Source organism: Canis aureus, chromosome 12 (assembly GCF_053574225.1).
Source record: "Canis aureus isolate CA01 chromosome 12, VMU_Caureus_v.1.0, whole genome shotgun sequence".
NCBI lineage: Eukaryota > Metazoa > Chordata > Mammalia > Carnivora > Canidae > Canis > Canis aureus.
The window spans coordinates 45,968,607-45,985,404 of NC_135622.1; the positions used below are offsets into that span (position 1 = coordinate 45,968,607).

Genomic DNA, 16,798 nt, shown 5'->3' on the forward strand with positions numbered 1-16,798 from the left:
AGTGTGTACAGTACAGTGATGTCCTTGTAATAGTGCTTTGGTGAAAGGCGATGCAATATAAAGGAAGAGGGCTTAAGGATGTCTGTTCTCAGCAATTAGCTGTATGGTTTTGGAAAAGTCACCATTCTATCATTTGTTAAATGAATGGGCTAGAGTCTGTGATCTCTGAGGTTCCTTCTAGATTTATAATTATTTTATGATTCAGAGCTTAATTTTAAAATTTGTATACATTTACCTTAAAATCAGGTATATCTAAGATTTTAATCCTGGTTCTTTGGTTAGGAATAAAACTATCAGTAATAACATTGTTCCTGTGGAAAAATACAGTCTTCTCTAATCCAGTTTAAGGGGTGCCTGGATGGCTCAGTCAGTTAAGCATCTGGCTCTTGATTTTGGCTCAGGTCATGATCTTACAGTTGAGATCAAGCCCTATGGCAGGATCTGTGCTCAGCAGGGAGTCTGCTTCTCGCCCTCTGCCCCTCCCCCCACTTGTGCACACTCTCCCTCTCTCAAGTTTTTAAAAATTTATAAAAATAATCCAATTTAAGATTCAATGTATAGAAATGCAATACAAGAAAAAGCTGTAATATATTGTTCCTAAATTATCCTCATAATTTTTAGGCCTTCTTTGTCTCCATTTATTCTGTAGCCTGACTACCACCCTTTCTACCAAGCTTTTATTCTGCTCATAAGCCCTTACTTGGTTTTAGTGACCCAAAAGACCAATTACATTTTCAGTGGACCCTATTTTTTCTCCATGCATTAGTATTTTTGGTTTTCAATAAAGGTTATAAAATTTTTCCAGAGCTGTTCATTGGTGGAAAATGGAAAAGGACATGTAGATGGAAGACTCAAAGGAGGAATGAAGAAAGTTATGGTGAGGGATAATTATTATGTACGGATGCCATATCTCTAAGTCCTAGACATTTTCTTTACTCTGTTATTAGTGCTAATTTATCCTCACCTACTCTTCAGTAAAAGCAGCTGGGAGCTTATCTTTAAAAACACAAGAATAAAGCACACAACAGGAATATTAGATTTCTGGGACTAAAAAACTATTAAATATTGTAACAAATACTAATAAATGTTATAAATAATGGCAAAAGTCAAAAAGTACATTAAAACTAAACTTTCACAAAGAATAAAATATAGTAGAAATAATTTTTTAAATGTTGGTCTGCTAAAAAATATCTCGCTGTATCTATCCCTATTTTAAAATGAGAGGTGATATATAAGTAACTCTGATGTAAAAATATGAAACTTGATGTGTTAAAGTGAAGATAAGATTACCTAACATATAAAAAATACTATAGAAAATTGTTAAGAATGGTAACAATTTGTTTTGGCTGAAAATTAAATCTAAAGTAGGCCCTTACAAAGAAGGCCTGACTTCCTGGCACTCTTACCATGACTTACTTTGGGCTCTATTGCCCTTCTTTTGGTTTCTCTAAAGCACTTGACTGTTTTCCCATGGGCCTTTGCAGCTGGCTCTCCTTCCTCAATCAGGAGTGTTCATGCTGCATCATGACCCTTCCTTGCCACCCCTTCCACACTTTGCAGAGTTGGCACGACCTCATTCTTTGGAGCTTAGGCTCAATATCAGCTCCTCAGTAGGCATTAGTTAACCAGTGAATTTAAAAATAGGTTCTCCCTATTAGTCTCACTTTTATTATCTCATACCTTTTCCATCGTAAAACATACCACAATTTGTAATTACATTGTTGATTTCTGCTCAGTCATGTACACCCTGAGCAGTCACACACAGTGACAGGCACTTCTAGGCATTTAATCAATATGTCCTGAATATATATTTTTTAAAGGGGGGAAAGGGAAAAGAAATAGCCAGATACATTGAAACATAATTTTAAAAACATCATTTATAAATAAATATACTTACATCTACATTGCCAAATTTCTTTAAAAATTTTATTCCATGATTATGAAAAATAATTTATAACCAAAACAATATGTGAATAGCTATAATGTTCTCCCCACAACCCTGCCAATGGCAATGATTACAGCATCTAAAATGCACAAGATGAATGGAGCGCCTGGCTGGCTTGGTCAGTAGGGTGTGTTATTCTTGATCTTGGGGTTGTGAGTTCAAGCCCCAGGTTGGGTGTGGAGATTGCTTAAAAGAAAAATCTTTAAAAGTTAATAAAATAAAAAAAATAAAATACACAATATCAAGACCATCATTTAAAATACTTTTTGTATAAGACCAGTGAACAGAAGCTAAATAGCAGACAACAAAAGGACACAAAATTTTGGATGTAAATCTAAACTTTGCAGTTAATACCTGTAGTATCTTGCTTGGTCATAAAGGATTCTACACCTGTAATGGCTGGAGGCCGAGGTAATCGCCGTGCAATACAAATCAAACATGACTGGAAATCTGCCCAAGACAAGATAAGGGGAAGTTGAAGAAAAGAAGGCAGAAAACAGTTCACATCTATCATTTGCCATTAATGGTTTTCATAAAAACAACACATGTTATAGGATCTGACATAATACTGGAGTTATTCTGATCTAATAATATAATATTAGAGATAAAATTGCTGGTAACCAAAAACTGGCAGCTCTGGGTAGAGATCTAGTTAGCATAAATTATCCCTTCCCATTGAATGTTCTGACAGAGACCAGAGGAGACAGATGTATCTCATGTACTTGGATGATAGCAACCTGAAGAAGTGGTTGTCACTAGATTAAAGGAACACAGTGATTTTTTAAATACAGTTTTTAGTCAATTTCCTATGCTTATCAATACTTAATGGCTACAAAGACTATTCTTACAACCGCTATGCAGATAATAATTACCATATGAGAAAAACACTTAACTCTTTCTGAAGAAGCATTATTTTGCCCTTGATGGAGGATTTTATGTTTTTAGGATCTATAATTTTTTTGAAGTCCCATTTCCATTTTTGAGTGCTACACAGAATGTCACACAGCTAAACATGAACTTCAACCATAGAAGACAGACTGGCACTGGCATGTGTATCTTGTAAAAAGTCCTCACTTGACTGTGGCACCCATTTGCAGATGAAAGCTGCTACATGCATGGCCTTTTTTTGTATCCAATTAATTTCTCACCTATTACCTCCCCTAGTCCTTCCTTCAGTTTCCAATCTGTGGTGTCTTGACCTTAGTTCAGACTAGCTCACATGGAAAACTCATCCACTGGCACATATTTGACTAATGCCCTGTTGGTACCATGTTCCTATTAGAGCGTTAGCTGTGTTTTCATCTGTTCATAAGTTTTCTCCTTATAAATTACCTTGTATGGCCTCAAAAATGCTAACTCCATTCTCCAACGTTCCCCACACTCTAAACTTGAAACTTTCTAAAAATCAGAGCTGTTCAACAGCCTGCTGCATCTGGTACATTTCCAACTGGCAGCAGTTAGCTACGTCTCTTATTTCTAGGCAGCAAGTTGGTTTGAATTTGACATTTTAGTGGGAATGCCAGCTTAAAACTGAGAGTGTGGGGGCATATGAAAGGGGTGATTCTAGGTGCTGGCAATTTTTTTCTTAAGTATTAAGAAATAACGTAGTAAGCTGAATAGCCACTATGATACATAATATAGTGACGAAAAATACTCTCTGAAAAATACTGTTCATAATCAGTTACTCTCATGATCTTTAAAGCCATGGAAAAAGCGATCAAACACCTTAAAATCACCCTTTGTTTTACCTTCTCCATCCTCTTGAATTGATTTTGGCTGTGACACGGTGAAACACTGCATGACTTCGTACCGCTGGCAAGCTTCTTGGTTCTCAGTGCCTGGCTCATCTGGAGGGTGAATTAGCATCCTGCAGTTAAAGGTATGGCTATTTCGTCGTGTTGCCTCCTGAGGCCAAGGAACTCCATTTACTGTGGGAGAAAAATTGATTATATGTCCGCCAATAGGGTGAAAAACTCTGAAGATACAAAAGACATACATTTAGCCATCTGCTTTATTAGATATTCAGATGAAAAGACAGATCTCTTCACATCTAACATTATCCTGAGGCAACAGGATACTTGTATTTCTTACCAAATATAAATGTCTAACAATTACAAAACTGTAAAATTTTTAAGAGATTGTGCAGGATTTCTCTCCTCAAAAATAAGGCCTTACAAATTCATAACAGTCTTCATAAACAGTTAAGGGCAGAAATTAGAAAGTAACAGCTTACTACTCTTTTGCTCAGATTTTTATAGCAGTTAATTAATACACTTTTCCATTTGTAACTGGAAATGAAAAAATGATTGGAAGCCACAGATCCAATGTAAAGCAGGAGTTTTAACCTGGCAGGCATGTATTCTTAAGGATGAGCTTGTAAAAATGTGCACTTTTTTAGGGAGAGGATTCAAAGTTTCTCAGAGGAGACTGTGAGTCAAAAAAATATTTGTAATATACAGAGACCAACCTTGGCTTCTTATAACCATTTTTTCTCATATTTTATATGCAATAATGCCTCAAGTATAGTGGATAATCAATAAGTTATTACATAAAAATTGGGGTACCTGGTTGGCTCAGTCAGTTAAGCACCTATCTGACTTGATTTTGGCTGAGGTCATGATCTCAGGGTTGTGAGACTGTGCCTTGAGTTGGGCTCTATGCTGGTGTGGAGCCTGCTTAAGATGATTTCTTTCTCTCTGTCCCTCCCCTCACTACCTCCCTCTCAAAAAAATTTAAAAATAAAAAATGTAAAGCTATTACATAAAAATGACTGTTAAAACATAAATGTTGCCTGATTTGATATAAGAAAATGGAATTCAGTTATAGAAAAGATGTCTGTATATTTCTTTTTTTTTTTTTAAGATTTCATTTATTTACTCATGAGAGACAGAAAGAGAGAGAGAGAGAGAGAGAGAGAGAGGCAGAGACACAAGCAGGGGGAGAAGCAGGCTCCATGCAGGGAGCCCAACGTGGGACTCGATCCTGAGTCTCCAGGATCACACCCTGGTCTGAAGGCAGATGCTCAACCAATGAGCCACCCGGGCTGCCCCAGATGTCTGTATATTTCAAGTGATCATCACTGTGTGATGGGTCACTATATCCCAGTTACAATGTTATGTTCAAACCATGGTGACAGTCAGAGGGTTTTTAAAAAGGCTCTCCTCTCACCATTCCCAATAGTTTTTTTACTTAATCCTCCTCACTGACCCGCCTTCCTTTTAACCATTTCATCAGCCTGTAACTGTTAGAGAAAATCATGGAAACAAACCTATACTGGAGGAAGGAGTCTTGGTTTTGCTATGAGCTAGCTATGAGGTTTGGGTTAATTACTTTATCTCTGCACCATCTTTAAAATAAAGGAATGCACTGTTATCTCTAAAGTAATTTATACTCTAAAATTCTATAACAAAACACCAAAGACCCCTTGATAATTCAAATATCAAACTAGTGATTTTAATAGAAATAACCATTTCAGGCCCCTAGGTACTATAAACACATAGTACTCTTTTCAAAGAAGAAATAAAGCTTCTATCCTATTGAGTGAATAACATAGAAAATAAAGAGGTACAGATTAACATTTTATTTGCATGTGTGGTTTAGTTATATAGAATTTCTAGCCAACGCCCTCCCCTTACTTTTAGAGCACACATAGGCTAAGGAATAGGCACAGGGTTTAGCAAATGAACAGAGGCTAGAAATCAGACTCCATCCATCCTCTCAGCTAGACTCTTTTGTCAGCAATCTGTCCAACCATATTTGGAACTTTTGAGTTGAAACTACTGATCTCCAAAAATGTTCATTTTAATACATATATAACATGATAGTATTTTTTCACTCACTCCCTTTTTTTTTTCCTTTTGAGCAGGGTGGTGGGAAGGATATACATTTGTCACTTTCTTGGACATAATCAAAATTAAAAACAGGTAATTTCACGCAGAAGCTTCTGGTGGCAAAGCAGATGACAGCTCTGCTTCTCATTACTGTCACATGATTAGGGCATAACAAGAGGAACAGGATAAAAGGAATGCTATCACTTGTTTGATGATACCCTCCCTTCATATTTACATATTGGGCTGAAATTAAATTTAAAAATATTTTTAATATAACATATTTCAGAATAATATTATGTATTATAAATATAATTACTGTATAATGGAAGAATAATAGCTATAGGGAGTTCATATTTTTTTAAAAAAACACATTGCTTTGTACCTAGTGATTTTGGTAGCAGATTCTTCACAAATTCTGCATGATCCCCTACATGCAGTATGCTGTAGACACTGGTATTCATTAATTCCTCCTGATTGTAACCCAAGTAGCTGGTCACATTCTCTGACACAAATACAATTCTCCCTTCACAGTTCACAACAAAGAAAAATCCATCCAAAGCCTGCAAAGTCAAAAAAAAAAATTAAGAGATTGAAAGGTTAAAAATATAAAAGAAAAATAAACATAACACATTTCTCTATTGAAAAAGAGATAAAAAATATGGCAAGTTAATAAAAAAGATTTAATAGAAGATTTAATACTTAATAGAAGATTTAATACTGCATGTTCTCTGTAGAAGGGATATGATTTTGAAACAGACTATACAGTAATATACAGCAGACATGAATGAGTGTATCAACCCTCTGAGAGAGACACTCTATGGTAGCAGATGTGAAGCAAATAACTGATATTCATACAGTCATAAGCATCTCTCAACTATAGGTTAAGACCTGGTTTCTACCCTCAAAGAACCTATGGTACAGTGCTACAGAGATATAAATATAATAAAATACCAGTAATGCAGTGTCAGAAACATACACCAAATATTCTATGAGCACAAAGATAAACACCTAACTTGAGGTTGGGATGGGAAACAAAGAAAGGCTGTTTGCAGACCCCTACCTGAGTTCTACAGGACATAGAAGGAGAGGAAGAGGAATGAGGGAAGAACAGTCTAGGCAAGGGGGAAAGTGTGGCACATTAAGAAACAAAAAAGCCGTTTAGAGTTGCTGGAGTACATGGTATAAGATAGGCTCATGGCAGGAAATAAGTCTGGAGAGGCGGATAAGAGCCAAATCCCAGAGGGCCCTTCTATGCTCTGATACAGAGCTAGGGGTCTCCTAAAGGATATATATACCCTAAGGGGAGCATTAAATCCAGAGGTGCAGGGAAAAAGTTAGAATCTCTATTTATAGTGCAATCTAAAATACAAAGAAGAAATTAAGATTAATAAATCATGCTGACACCCTGATACCTCAACTCAGTCCAGACAGACATATCGCAAACCATGGATTCCTGACAGAAGATCCAGAATGTAGAGGTTGATGACTGCACCCTACTTATATATAACCTTTCCATTTATTGTTATATACTGCAGTTTACTTGCTATAGAATATGCCTAAGTAGTAGAAACAAGACCTTTGGAAAACAGTACATTTCTAGGATTTTGTAACAAGATGTAAAATGACCATGAAAATCCTTCATGTCTCACATAAGTGTGCTAGTTATCTGTGGCAAAAATTCTTAAAAGAGCTAATAATGTCATGGCTTATTCATTTTTCTTTTTTAAAAAGGTAAGTGTTCCAAATTTGCTGACCTTTTCTATGATGACAAGTGGTTATGATAATAAGTTACCTAGCAGATGTTTTCCAAATAACAAACACACTTAATTTTGTCTATCCAGGGTAAAGATGAAATTTAAACAATGAAAAAGTAAACTGCCTTTCAAAAAGACACTTACGCTACAGAGACAGAACATGAAAATGCATGTTTTGAAATGTTACCTTAGTTGTGACTTTGTCGCCAAAATGATGAGAATTACCTGTAAGAATTTTCTTCTCTGTGTAAAATGTTAAAAACAGGACTTTTTACCTGCTCAAAAATCTTCCAGTTTCAGTAGGCTTTAAACTCATTTTTTTTTTAATGTGGAAATGCAACACCTTTTGATTACTTTGGAAGAATCACCAATTGAGATTAAAAAAGATGGAATTTCAATAAAAACCCAGGGATATAATTAATGATCTAAAAACCTCACCATCAGATAAACCCTTTGCTAACCTATTTCATGATTACAAGAACATAGGTAGGAAAGCACCCTCATTTCTAACTAATCATTTTGTTTGGGTTTTTTAAAATTAAATTAGCTATCAATTTCATAGCAGATGATCAATACATATTATTTGCCTTATGGTTTTTGTGAAAATAGAAACAATGGAAATACAGCTGTATCAATTATTCAAAAGTAGATCCAAAATTATTTAAATTGTTTTTAGCTATTAATTGAATCTGTATAAATATAATTTCACTTATATTATTTTTGGTCTCTTAAAGTTTAATAAAGAACAGTGTGGGTATAACTGTGTCATAGTTTAGAGCAAGAAACAGTATTTTTTCAAAAAGATTTATTTATTTATTTATTCATTCATTCATTCATTCACTCATTCATTCTTTCATTCATGAGAGACACACACACAGAGAGAGAGAGAGAGAGGGGCTGAGACACAGGCAGAGGGAGAAGCAGGCTCCATGCAGGGAGCCCAACGTGGGACTCGATCCCGGGTGTCCAGGATCACACACCCTGGGCTGAAGGTGGCGCTAAACCGCTGAGCCACCCGGGCTGCCCCAAGAAACAGTATTGACATCAAAAGACAGGCAAGCAAAGTCTGGTTGTTCCATGGTGAGCCAACTGCAAGGGCCACACTACCCAGCCTCTATAATCAGCTAGTTTTCAGTGCCTCCCCCTTGGTTCCTCCCTCTCTACCTCCCTGGTGACCCTGTCTATCCTCAAAGCCACAGTTAGTCTCTCCTTTGCTTTCTTCACTTTCTATGTCTGTCTCTGGAAGTCGCTTACTATCTGCAGAGGGAATGGGAGAGAACAAGACCCACTTCTGGGATCATCTCTGCCCAGTCTGAAGACCAGCCAACAGTGGGCTCAGTATCCAGCACCTATGGATTCACCCGGACTATTTGGTATAATTATTTTTAAAGTATCTGCAAAATCAAAGGACTCCAAAGTTCTCCTTTATTATGGTAGGCCTGGAGTACCTGTAGTATCCTTTCCACAGACCCACTGGGGCTTCTCCAAGTTCTCCTCCTATTGACTGTATCTCACTTTACTGCCAGGCTGGGGGGTTATTCTAGTAATTGGCCTTTGGAAAAATGCAGCTGATCCGCCTTACAGGGAGTGAAGAACTTTCACCAGGTCTCTCTCTGCTTGGCCTCAGTTACATGGACTTGTTTCCTCTGGGAAGTCTGGGCATCATATTTCTTTTGAGCTTCCCCAGAAAAGGCTGGCTTGGAAAACAGGTCTACAAAGGCTCCCTCGTGGTTGCAGAGTTGTCCTGCTGACCCTACTTCTGGGATGCAGACAGCCTGTCTCTTGCTGGAAACGCCTTTTTTTTTTTTTTTCTAATTACAGTTGATATATATTTACTTATAAAAACTCCTTAAGTAGAAAAATGAAATAGTAGAAAATCTGCCAAAATCTCACCCCCAAAAGACTGGTAACATTTCAGGGAATATTCTTTGAGACTATTCCTATGAATATACAAACATCTTAATTTCTTGAAGTATGACTAATATAATCTGCTGATAATCTCTTATTCTACAAGTTTCCCTTGTATGTTGTGCATATAATTAACTTCCAAGGTGCTTCTGGGAAGGAATCTGTTTCTCCATGCCCTGGCAGTCAGTCTTCCACCAAGCTGCACACAGATGGTAACAAACATCCATCCATTCAGCACATTAGCAAACAGAGGGGTTTCTCTCCTGACCCCCCAGTGTTTCATGGGTGGGTCCACACTGGCCAAGGCTTTTCACCGGGCTTTGGCTTTATATCACCCCCTAAGCTTCACTATCACCTACATGCTAGTTAACATACAAAAATTCTGAGATAAAACACACAATTCTCAACAATTTTATGGTCTCTGAAGGGAAAAAGACAAGTACGCATAGCTATAATATAGTACAAAGAGAAATTCAAAAAGGTTAAGCACAGAGTGAAGCATTCAAAATGGGCAAAGGAACTACTGTTGTTGGTATGGACTACTGGGAGGAGGCCACACTACACCCAAGAGAAGTCTTAAAGGACACGGAGTAGTAACTCAGGTGGATAAGGGATGGAAAGGACATTCATAACAGAGGAAACAGACAGAATTCAAAAAACAAAATCACCTTGTATGCACTTGTTATTATCTGTGTTATATATAACAGCAAAATGCGTTTTTTTTAAATCTTCCACAAAAACAAAAAAATAAGAAACTTATTTTAAAGGCAATGGGCATTTTTTTGAAGGCAACGGTTTTAAGCACAAGAGTGACATGATCTGTTTTTGTAAAGATCGTTCTGGCAGTAGGTTTGGTGTGCAGACTGGAAGCAAGAACAGTTGTAATGCTATTGTGATACTCCAGTTCAAATGAGAGCCCGCATTAAGGCAACAGCAGTGGAAGTGATGGAAGAGAATTTGACACAGGCAGAACAAATAGCGTTTGGTGACCTCTTGCAGCTGTGGAAATGAGCACTTAGGGAGATCCTTCACTAATGATGTAAGAGTCCTGGTAGATAAGTGCCTTTTTCTGAATCTACTCTATTTTATTATTTTATTTTATTTTATTTTATTTTATTTTATTTTATTTTATTTTATTTTATTTTATTTTACTATTTTATTTTATTTATTTTATTTTAATTAATTAATTAATTTTTACTTTTTTCCCCTCATATTTTTAAGCCAGAGGTAAAGGGACACATTGTAAATTTAGTTTTAGAAATGTTATATTTGACGGGCACCTGGGTGGACTGCATCTGACTCTTGATTTTGGCTCAGGTCACGATCTCAGAATTGTGAGACTGAGCCCCGAGTCAGGCTCATTCTGGGCAGGGAGTCTGCTGCTTAAGATTTTCTTTCTTTCTTTCTCTCTGCCCCTCCTGCGCCTGCTCTTTCTCTCTCTCTCTCAAAAAAAAATTAAATATATATATATATATATAATATATGAAATGACTAAGGAACATTCAAATGGGGATGTTTAAAAGGTAGCAAGATAGAGTAAAATTCTGAAAAGAGATCTGAGCTAAAGATAGACATTTGCAATTTACAGGTACATATGGAATCATCTGGTTTTCTGTTTATTTGTTCTTAACTATAATCATCTTTTTTCCTTCCACAGAATATCTGATTTCCTTTGGAGACTTACTTTCTACTTATTCCCCATTAAATAAAGTCTCAGGAGATTCTTAATCAGGCCAATGGGAGACTTCCAATCTGAATGGGGACCTTGAGGAAAATTACAGAAAGAACAAACATGGCAGGAATGCGTTCATCCTAGCAGCAGGGCACTCCTGATGGGTCTTTCTAGGAGACTGTTCATATCCTATCTGCTCTCTAGCTTCCTTAAGAGTAAGAGGCTGGTTTTATCTTTATCTTATTTTATCTTATTTCCAATTATGATATCCAAATAGCACTCCAATAAATTCACATTTGCTTAATTTAGTCAGAATTGGTGTCTGCTGCTTGAAAACCAAGTATCCTAAATGATAATTTATACATACCTACATGCACACACACGTACCCAAATATATCACAGGACACAGACACAGATGTAGACAAAAGTACCAGAAATGTGCATGGGATAACAAAAAGGAAAAGAGCAAAGGCCAGAACCCTGAAGGATGCTGACATTTAACAAGGCAAGTGAAGAAAGAGAAATTTGAGGGAGAGGCTGAGAAGTAGCTGGAGAGGAGATAGTTTTGTCAAGGATACAAACACCAGGGACTGGGTGGTGAACGGTGGTCAAGAGGCACACTGTAATGCAGGGAATGGCACAAAGTGAGGTTAGGAGGCCTGAATGCTGAGGAAGGTACTGAGAAACCTCCATGACTAAAACAGAATTTTTCTTGGGAAGTAGTGGGAGATAAGAAGCTAGAGTCAGATAACGCATAGTTTTGAATAAGAGGTAGAGAAATTCAGACAGTAGAAACAATGGACAATGAGGACGATAAAAAATGCAGGAGTACTTACTATGTGTCAAGCAACAAATATTTGTTGAATAAAGTCTAACTCCACTCTCTTTTTTTTTTTTTCGCTTTCCTTTTAAATATGAGGAAATCACCTCCAGTATCTTCATTCTTAACTCATACTACTTTATGTTTAAAAGGGGGAGGGGCACCTTGGGGCTCAGTCAGTTAAGCCTCTGCCTTCAGCTCTGGTCATGATCCCAGGAATCTGGGATCGACCCCCCTGTTGTCAGGTTTCCTCCTCAGAGGGGAATATGCTTCTCTCTCTCCCTTTGCCCCTCCCCCTCCACCTGTGTTCTCTCTCGCCTGCTCTGCTCTCTGATAAATAAATAAAAAATCTTAAACAATAAATAAAAGGGGGGAATAACTGGAAAACTATATGGTGAGAATTCCTCATAGGATGGTTGATAATTGGTTACTTTTTAGATGTGCACATCTTCTATCTAAGCAAGTCCCTCTAGATCAATGCTGCCAAAGAGAACTTGCTGTCATTGCAAAAAGTTCTGTATCTGTGTGTCCAATACAGTAGTCATTAACCACATGTGGGCACTGAGCATGTTACATGTGCCTGGTGAGGATGAAGTATTGAATTTTTAATTTTATTTAACTTTGAATAGCCATGTGTAGCTAGTGGCTATCTTCCTGAGTAGTGAAGCTCTAGACTGCCTGAATGAATCCAAGGGCAGTGTCATGATGGCTTTTCACCTCTTCTCCTAGCTGCCCTGGATTAGATTATATAAAGTTTAAGGCAATGAGGACAAGATTGGGGGATGCAGAAGAAGGCAGAGAAAAAGCTGCTGATGGAGGCAGCGTTCAAGTCTGTAAAAGTAATTCTATTTTGAAGTCTGTTTCACATATCTATAGCTAATGAAAATACTGTTAGCTCCTTGAAGTCAAGAACCTAAATATATTTCTATTCTGAGGTTTCAGAATTTCTAACTTGATGTGTTTTTTCATATTTGAATTTGCTTGCCTGATGGCCTCTAATTCATGTGTGATACTGTGTTACAGCTTTTCCCTGATTCACAGTGGTTTTCAGGTAATTTCATCAGCTAAAAGAAATAATTCCTACTTTGTTTTCTTTTTATAGTAGCTTTGAATGGACATTTTCCCTGTCATTTCCTCTTCATGTTAAAGTGTTGTGGACTTGTCTCACGCAGCAATAATGAATATTTACATAAATTAAAGCAGCAGTAATATTCTCTATCTCCAGGTGTGATGTGTTCGGTTTGTTTGTAATCTACTTGCTTTCCATGTTGATCTCTGAAGTTTCTGAAGAATGTATGATGAAGCTAGGATTTAAGTGATCACCATTTTCCTACAGGAACCCCCAAAATCTCAACAACTTGTACACCTTATACTTCTTAGTATCTCAAAAGACATTATATGCAGAAAATAAATTCAATAAAATATTTAATGAATCCAAAGGAGTCCTGAGCCTAACTTTAAACTTGGCACTGAGAAGGCAGACAGAACCAACACAGGAAAACTGGGCAATATGCAAGAATTAGTCTACTAACATCCTGTGGGGTAGAAGAGATAGGCAGTAAATGCTGGGGAAGAGCAGGTCTCCAGGAAGTGCCAAGGGTACTCAAACAGGGGGCTGGTGACAGGTGCCAGACCGGGCAAGGAGATGTGGTAGAAGTTGGAAATAAACCAAAAGTTACTTTTCTTTCTTTAACGTATTTTCCTCTAATAGCTTCCATTTTAAAATTTCAAAATATAGCAAATTTGAAAGAATTCTGTAGTGAACATCCGTACATTCACCACCTAGATTCTACCATAAACATTTTTACCTTACTTGTTACAACACTGTTTCCAAAATATGGTCATGTGTCACACACTCAATTCAGTAGGTTATGAAGAGGATATAATAAAAATCATGGGACTCGATCAGATATGATTAGCATCCCCTCTCGATCCTGTATGCATACACACTCTCAGATAGCAGTCATTTCTATTCAGTTTCAATGACCTATGTCTTTATATATTTTTTATAATCTACAAAATACGTGCATTTCCTTAGTAAAAATCATTAAAACTGACAGTGTAAGTAATACAGTGGTTGTGTCACATGAAGGGAATATGAAGAATTTAGATTCTGAGGGCGAACTGCTACTAGGAGAGTAAAAAATATTTAGCAGCCTGTTAAAAATAAAGGAACAGAGTATGTGAAGGGTTAGAGCAAGAAGTACATATTTATGTGTCATCTCCTAAAGCAAAGAGCACACAAAGAATTTCTGGGGCTAGAAAAGCCAAGAACTGAATTTTCAGAATATTCTTACATTAGCAGTATTGGCGGAGAGAATCATGGATAATAAAAAAAGAGCAATTAGTTGGGGTAATAGGGGAAAAGGTATATGGGAGCTAGAACATAAAGAGACCCATACAAGTCTGAGTTGTCAGAAAGACTTCACCAGAAAGGAGGGCCTTCAAGCAGGACAAGAAAAGGAGAATTTATTATTTATACAAAATATATTAAAAATATATAAAATATGTGTATATGTGTATATATATATGTATATGTATACGTGTAAGTGTACAAATGAAACTAGGCCTAGAGACAGAAAGGCATACTCTGCAGGGAATGAGTGTGTCCACACACACGTTCGTTAACATTCATGTATGAGAGGGGGCACTTGAGGTGATGAGCTTGCTCGGAAATAAAACATCTGCATTGAGAACAGAGGGAGTGAGGATTAGACAGGAAAAGCTGGGGAGAAAATGACAATAATTACAAGATAACTCAAGTTTAAAGGTTCTTCACTTTAAAAAGTTTAGGAGAGGGTTGTTAGAATATTAAGTTCCCTTATAGTATTTACATAAACAATTAAAAATTTTAATCAGGAAACTTTTTAGGAAAACATCTACTCTGATAAAGTGTGGCATCCCTTACTCAAAAGTGAAATTCTACCATAGATATACATAGATAGCACTAGCAAACTAAATTCTAATGTTTTATGCTCCCAAAGAGTCCCAACCACTCCAGGAATAAACAGCAGAGCCGTGCAGCAGGCTTCAGTTTTCCATCTGACTATACAGAATGCCTTTATGAAAAGTTCTCATATTCATTATTCACATTTAATTCTGAAATAGCCATAACTGTCAAAATAGATTATAAAATAATTATTAAAGGTTTTTGAAAACTTACTATGTTTTAAAATTTATTAATTAGAAGTAAAACATAAAAGATAAAGAAAAAACCAAATTGGCTTAGATCAAAGATTTTGATCATTTTGTGACTAAGTGAGAACAGCTACCTCCAACAGGAGAGGTCCCAGGGACTCCTTTTCTATCACTCCCTGACTGCTCGATGAGATGTCTGATTTCTGCACTTCATCATCAGTTGTGGATTTCTCTATAATAAAGAAATAAAAAGTCACACATCCAAAAAGGGTACATTTCTCCATAACAGCAAGTTTGTGAAGACAAGATTCACCTAATTTAAGATTCAAATAACATCTATTATCTAGGTGATATTTATTAATAGTATTATTTCATCTTAATTATACTCATTTTATGGATGACAAAATTGAGGGTGACAAAGATTGAGTAACGTGTTGCATATCATATAACTAATAAATGGCAACAGGAAAATTTGAATTCTAACCTATTAAGTCCAGTGTTCCAACAGTGGGAAAAACAGTATAAATACATAGCCTTTTGAAAAAGTCTACACCAAAAGTTTTTAAGAAATGACTAAATTGTAGAAGAATGATGATTTCCTCCATTTTTATACTTTTCTGATTTCATCAATTGCCACTGAATAGTGAACAAATGCTCTTTCCTTTAAAGCCTGCATGAATTAGCTAACCTTTCACATTCATGTCATGGCAATCTGATTGATAAACCCATAACCGTTAAATGATCCTGAAATTCTTTTGTGCAGTGATGCTATGCTGGAAAAGTCATCCATCATCTTAAAGCAGCACCATACTTAAATAAGTTTCCAATCTGTCAAACTAGTTAGTTAGCCAAAAACCAAATGTGGTATTATTGAATACAGATATCATTTTTTCACTTTAAAATATGAACTATTTCATATATTACAAAAAAAAAAGACAGAAAATGACATAGCATACGTTCACATAGCCACTGTTCATTTTTCACAGATGTTAACATTTGCTTCAGGTCCTTCCTTTTTAAAAAATAAATGTTGCACACAGAACTAATGCTCTGCCACCATTTCTCCTCTGTCCCTTTTCAGAAATAACCAGCATTCTGAGGTCAGTGTAATAATTTCTAAGCTGTTTTTATTATTAAGTACACATGTATGATTTCATGAATAATAGATTGTTTTGTGTCTTAAAGTTTACATAAATATAGAATTTTTCCAACTTACTTTCGTCAATCAATATCATGTTTGAGATTTAAGCACATTGATATAGATTTGATTCACTCATTTGAACTGGTATATAGTATTATATTATACGAACAACTCACAGATTTCCTAGTTCACTATTAACAAACCTTTGACTATCACAGTGCTATAATAAACTATTTTCAGTATTTCCTTTTTTGTACATGTGTGACAGGTTTCTTTAGGGTAAATACTAAAAGTGAAGTTGCTAGATCATATAGGGTCTGTGTATTTTCTATATTAGTAAGTTTGGGGCAGCTAGGGGGTTCAGTTGGTTAAGCATCTGCCTTCAGCTCTGGACATGATTCTGGAGCTGCAGAATCCAGCCTAGTTTCAGGTTCCCTGCTCAGCAGGAAGCCTGCTTCTCCCTCTCCCTCTGCGACACCCCCCACCCTCTGCTTGTGCGCGCTCTCAAATAAATAGGTAAAATCTTAAAAAAAAAAAAAAAAAAAAAGTGCTAAGTTTGATAGATTGTTCTCTAAAGAAAATGTACCCCC

The 16,798-nt window shown here is 36.4% G+C and overlaps 1 protein-coding gene across 8 annotated transcripts in view; it reads right to left on the reverse strand.

Annotated features, from left to right (window-relative positions):
• NCOA1 (nuclear receptor coactivator 1) overlaps nucleotides 1–16,798 on the reverse strand; it is a 244,984-nt gene that overhangs the window by 68,877 nt on the left and 159,309 nt on the right. For all 8 annotated transcript variants that reach the window (XM_077843901.1, XM_077843903.1, XM_077843897.1 and 5 more), the window contains 4 exons: nucleotides 15,202–15,299; nucleotides 6,158–6,335; nucleotides 3,694–3,873; nucleotides 2,300–2,395 (listed from right to left, as the gene is read on the reverse strand). In XM_077843901.1, coding sequence (XP_077700027.1) covers nucleotides 2,300–2,395; nucleotides 3,694–3,873; nucleotides 6,158–6,335; nucleotides 15,202–15,299 — 552 coding nt within the window. The remainder of the gene's footprint in view (nucleotides 1–2,299; nucleotides 2,396–3,693; nucleotides 3,874–6,157; nucleotides 6,336–15,201; nucleotides 15,300–16,798) is intronic.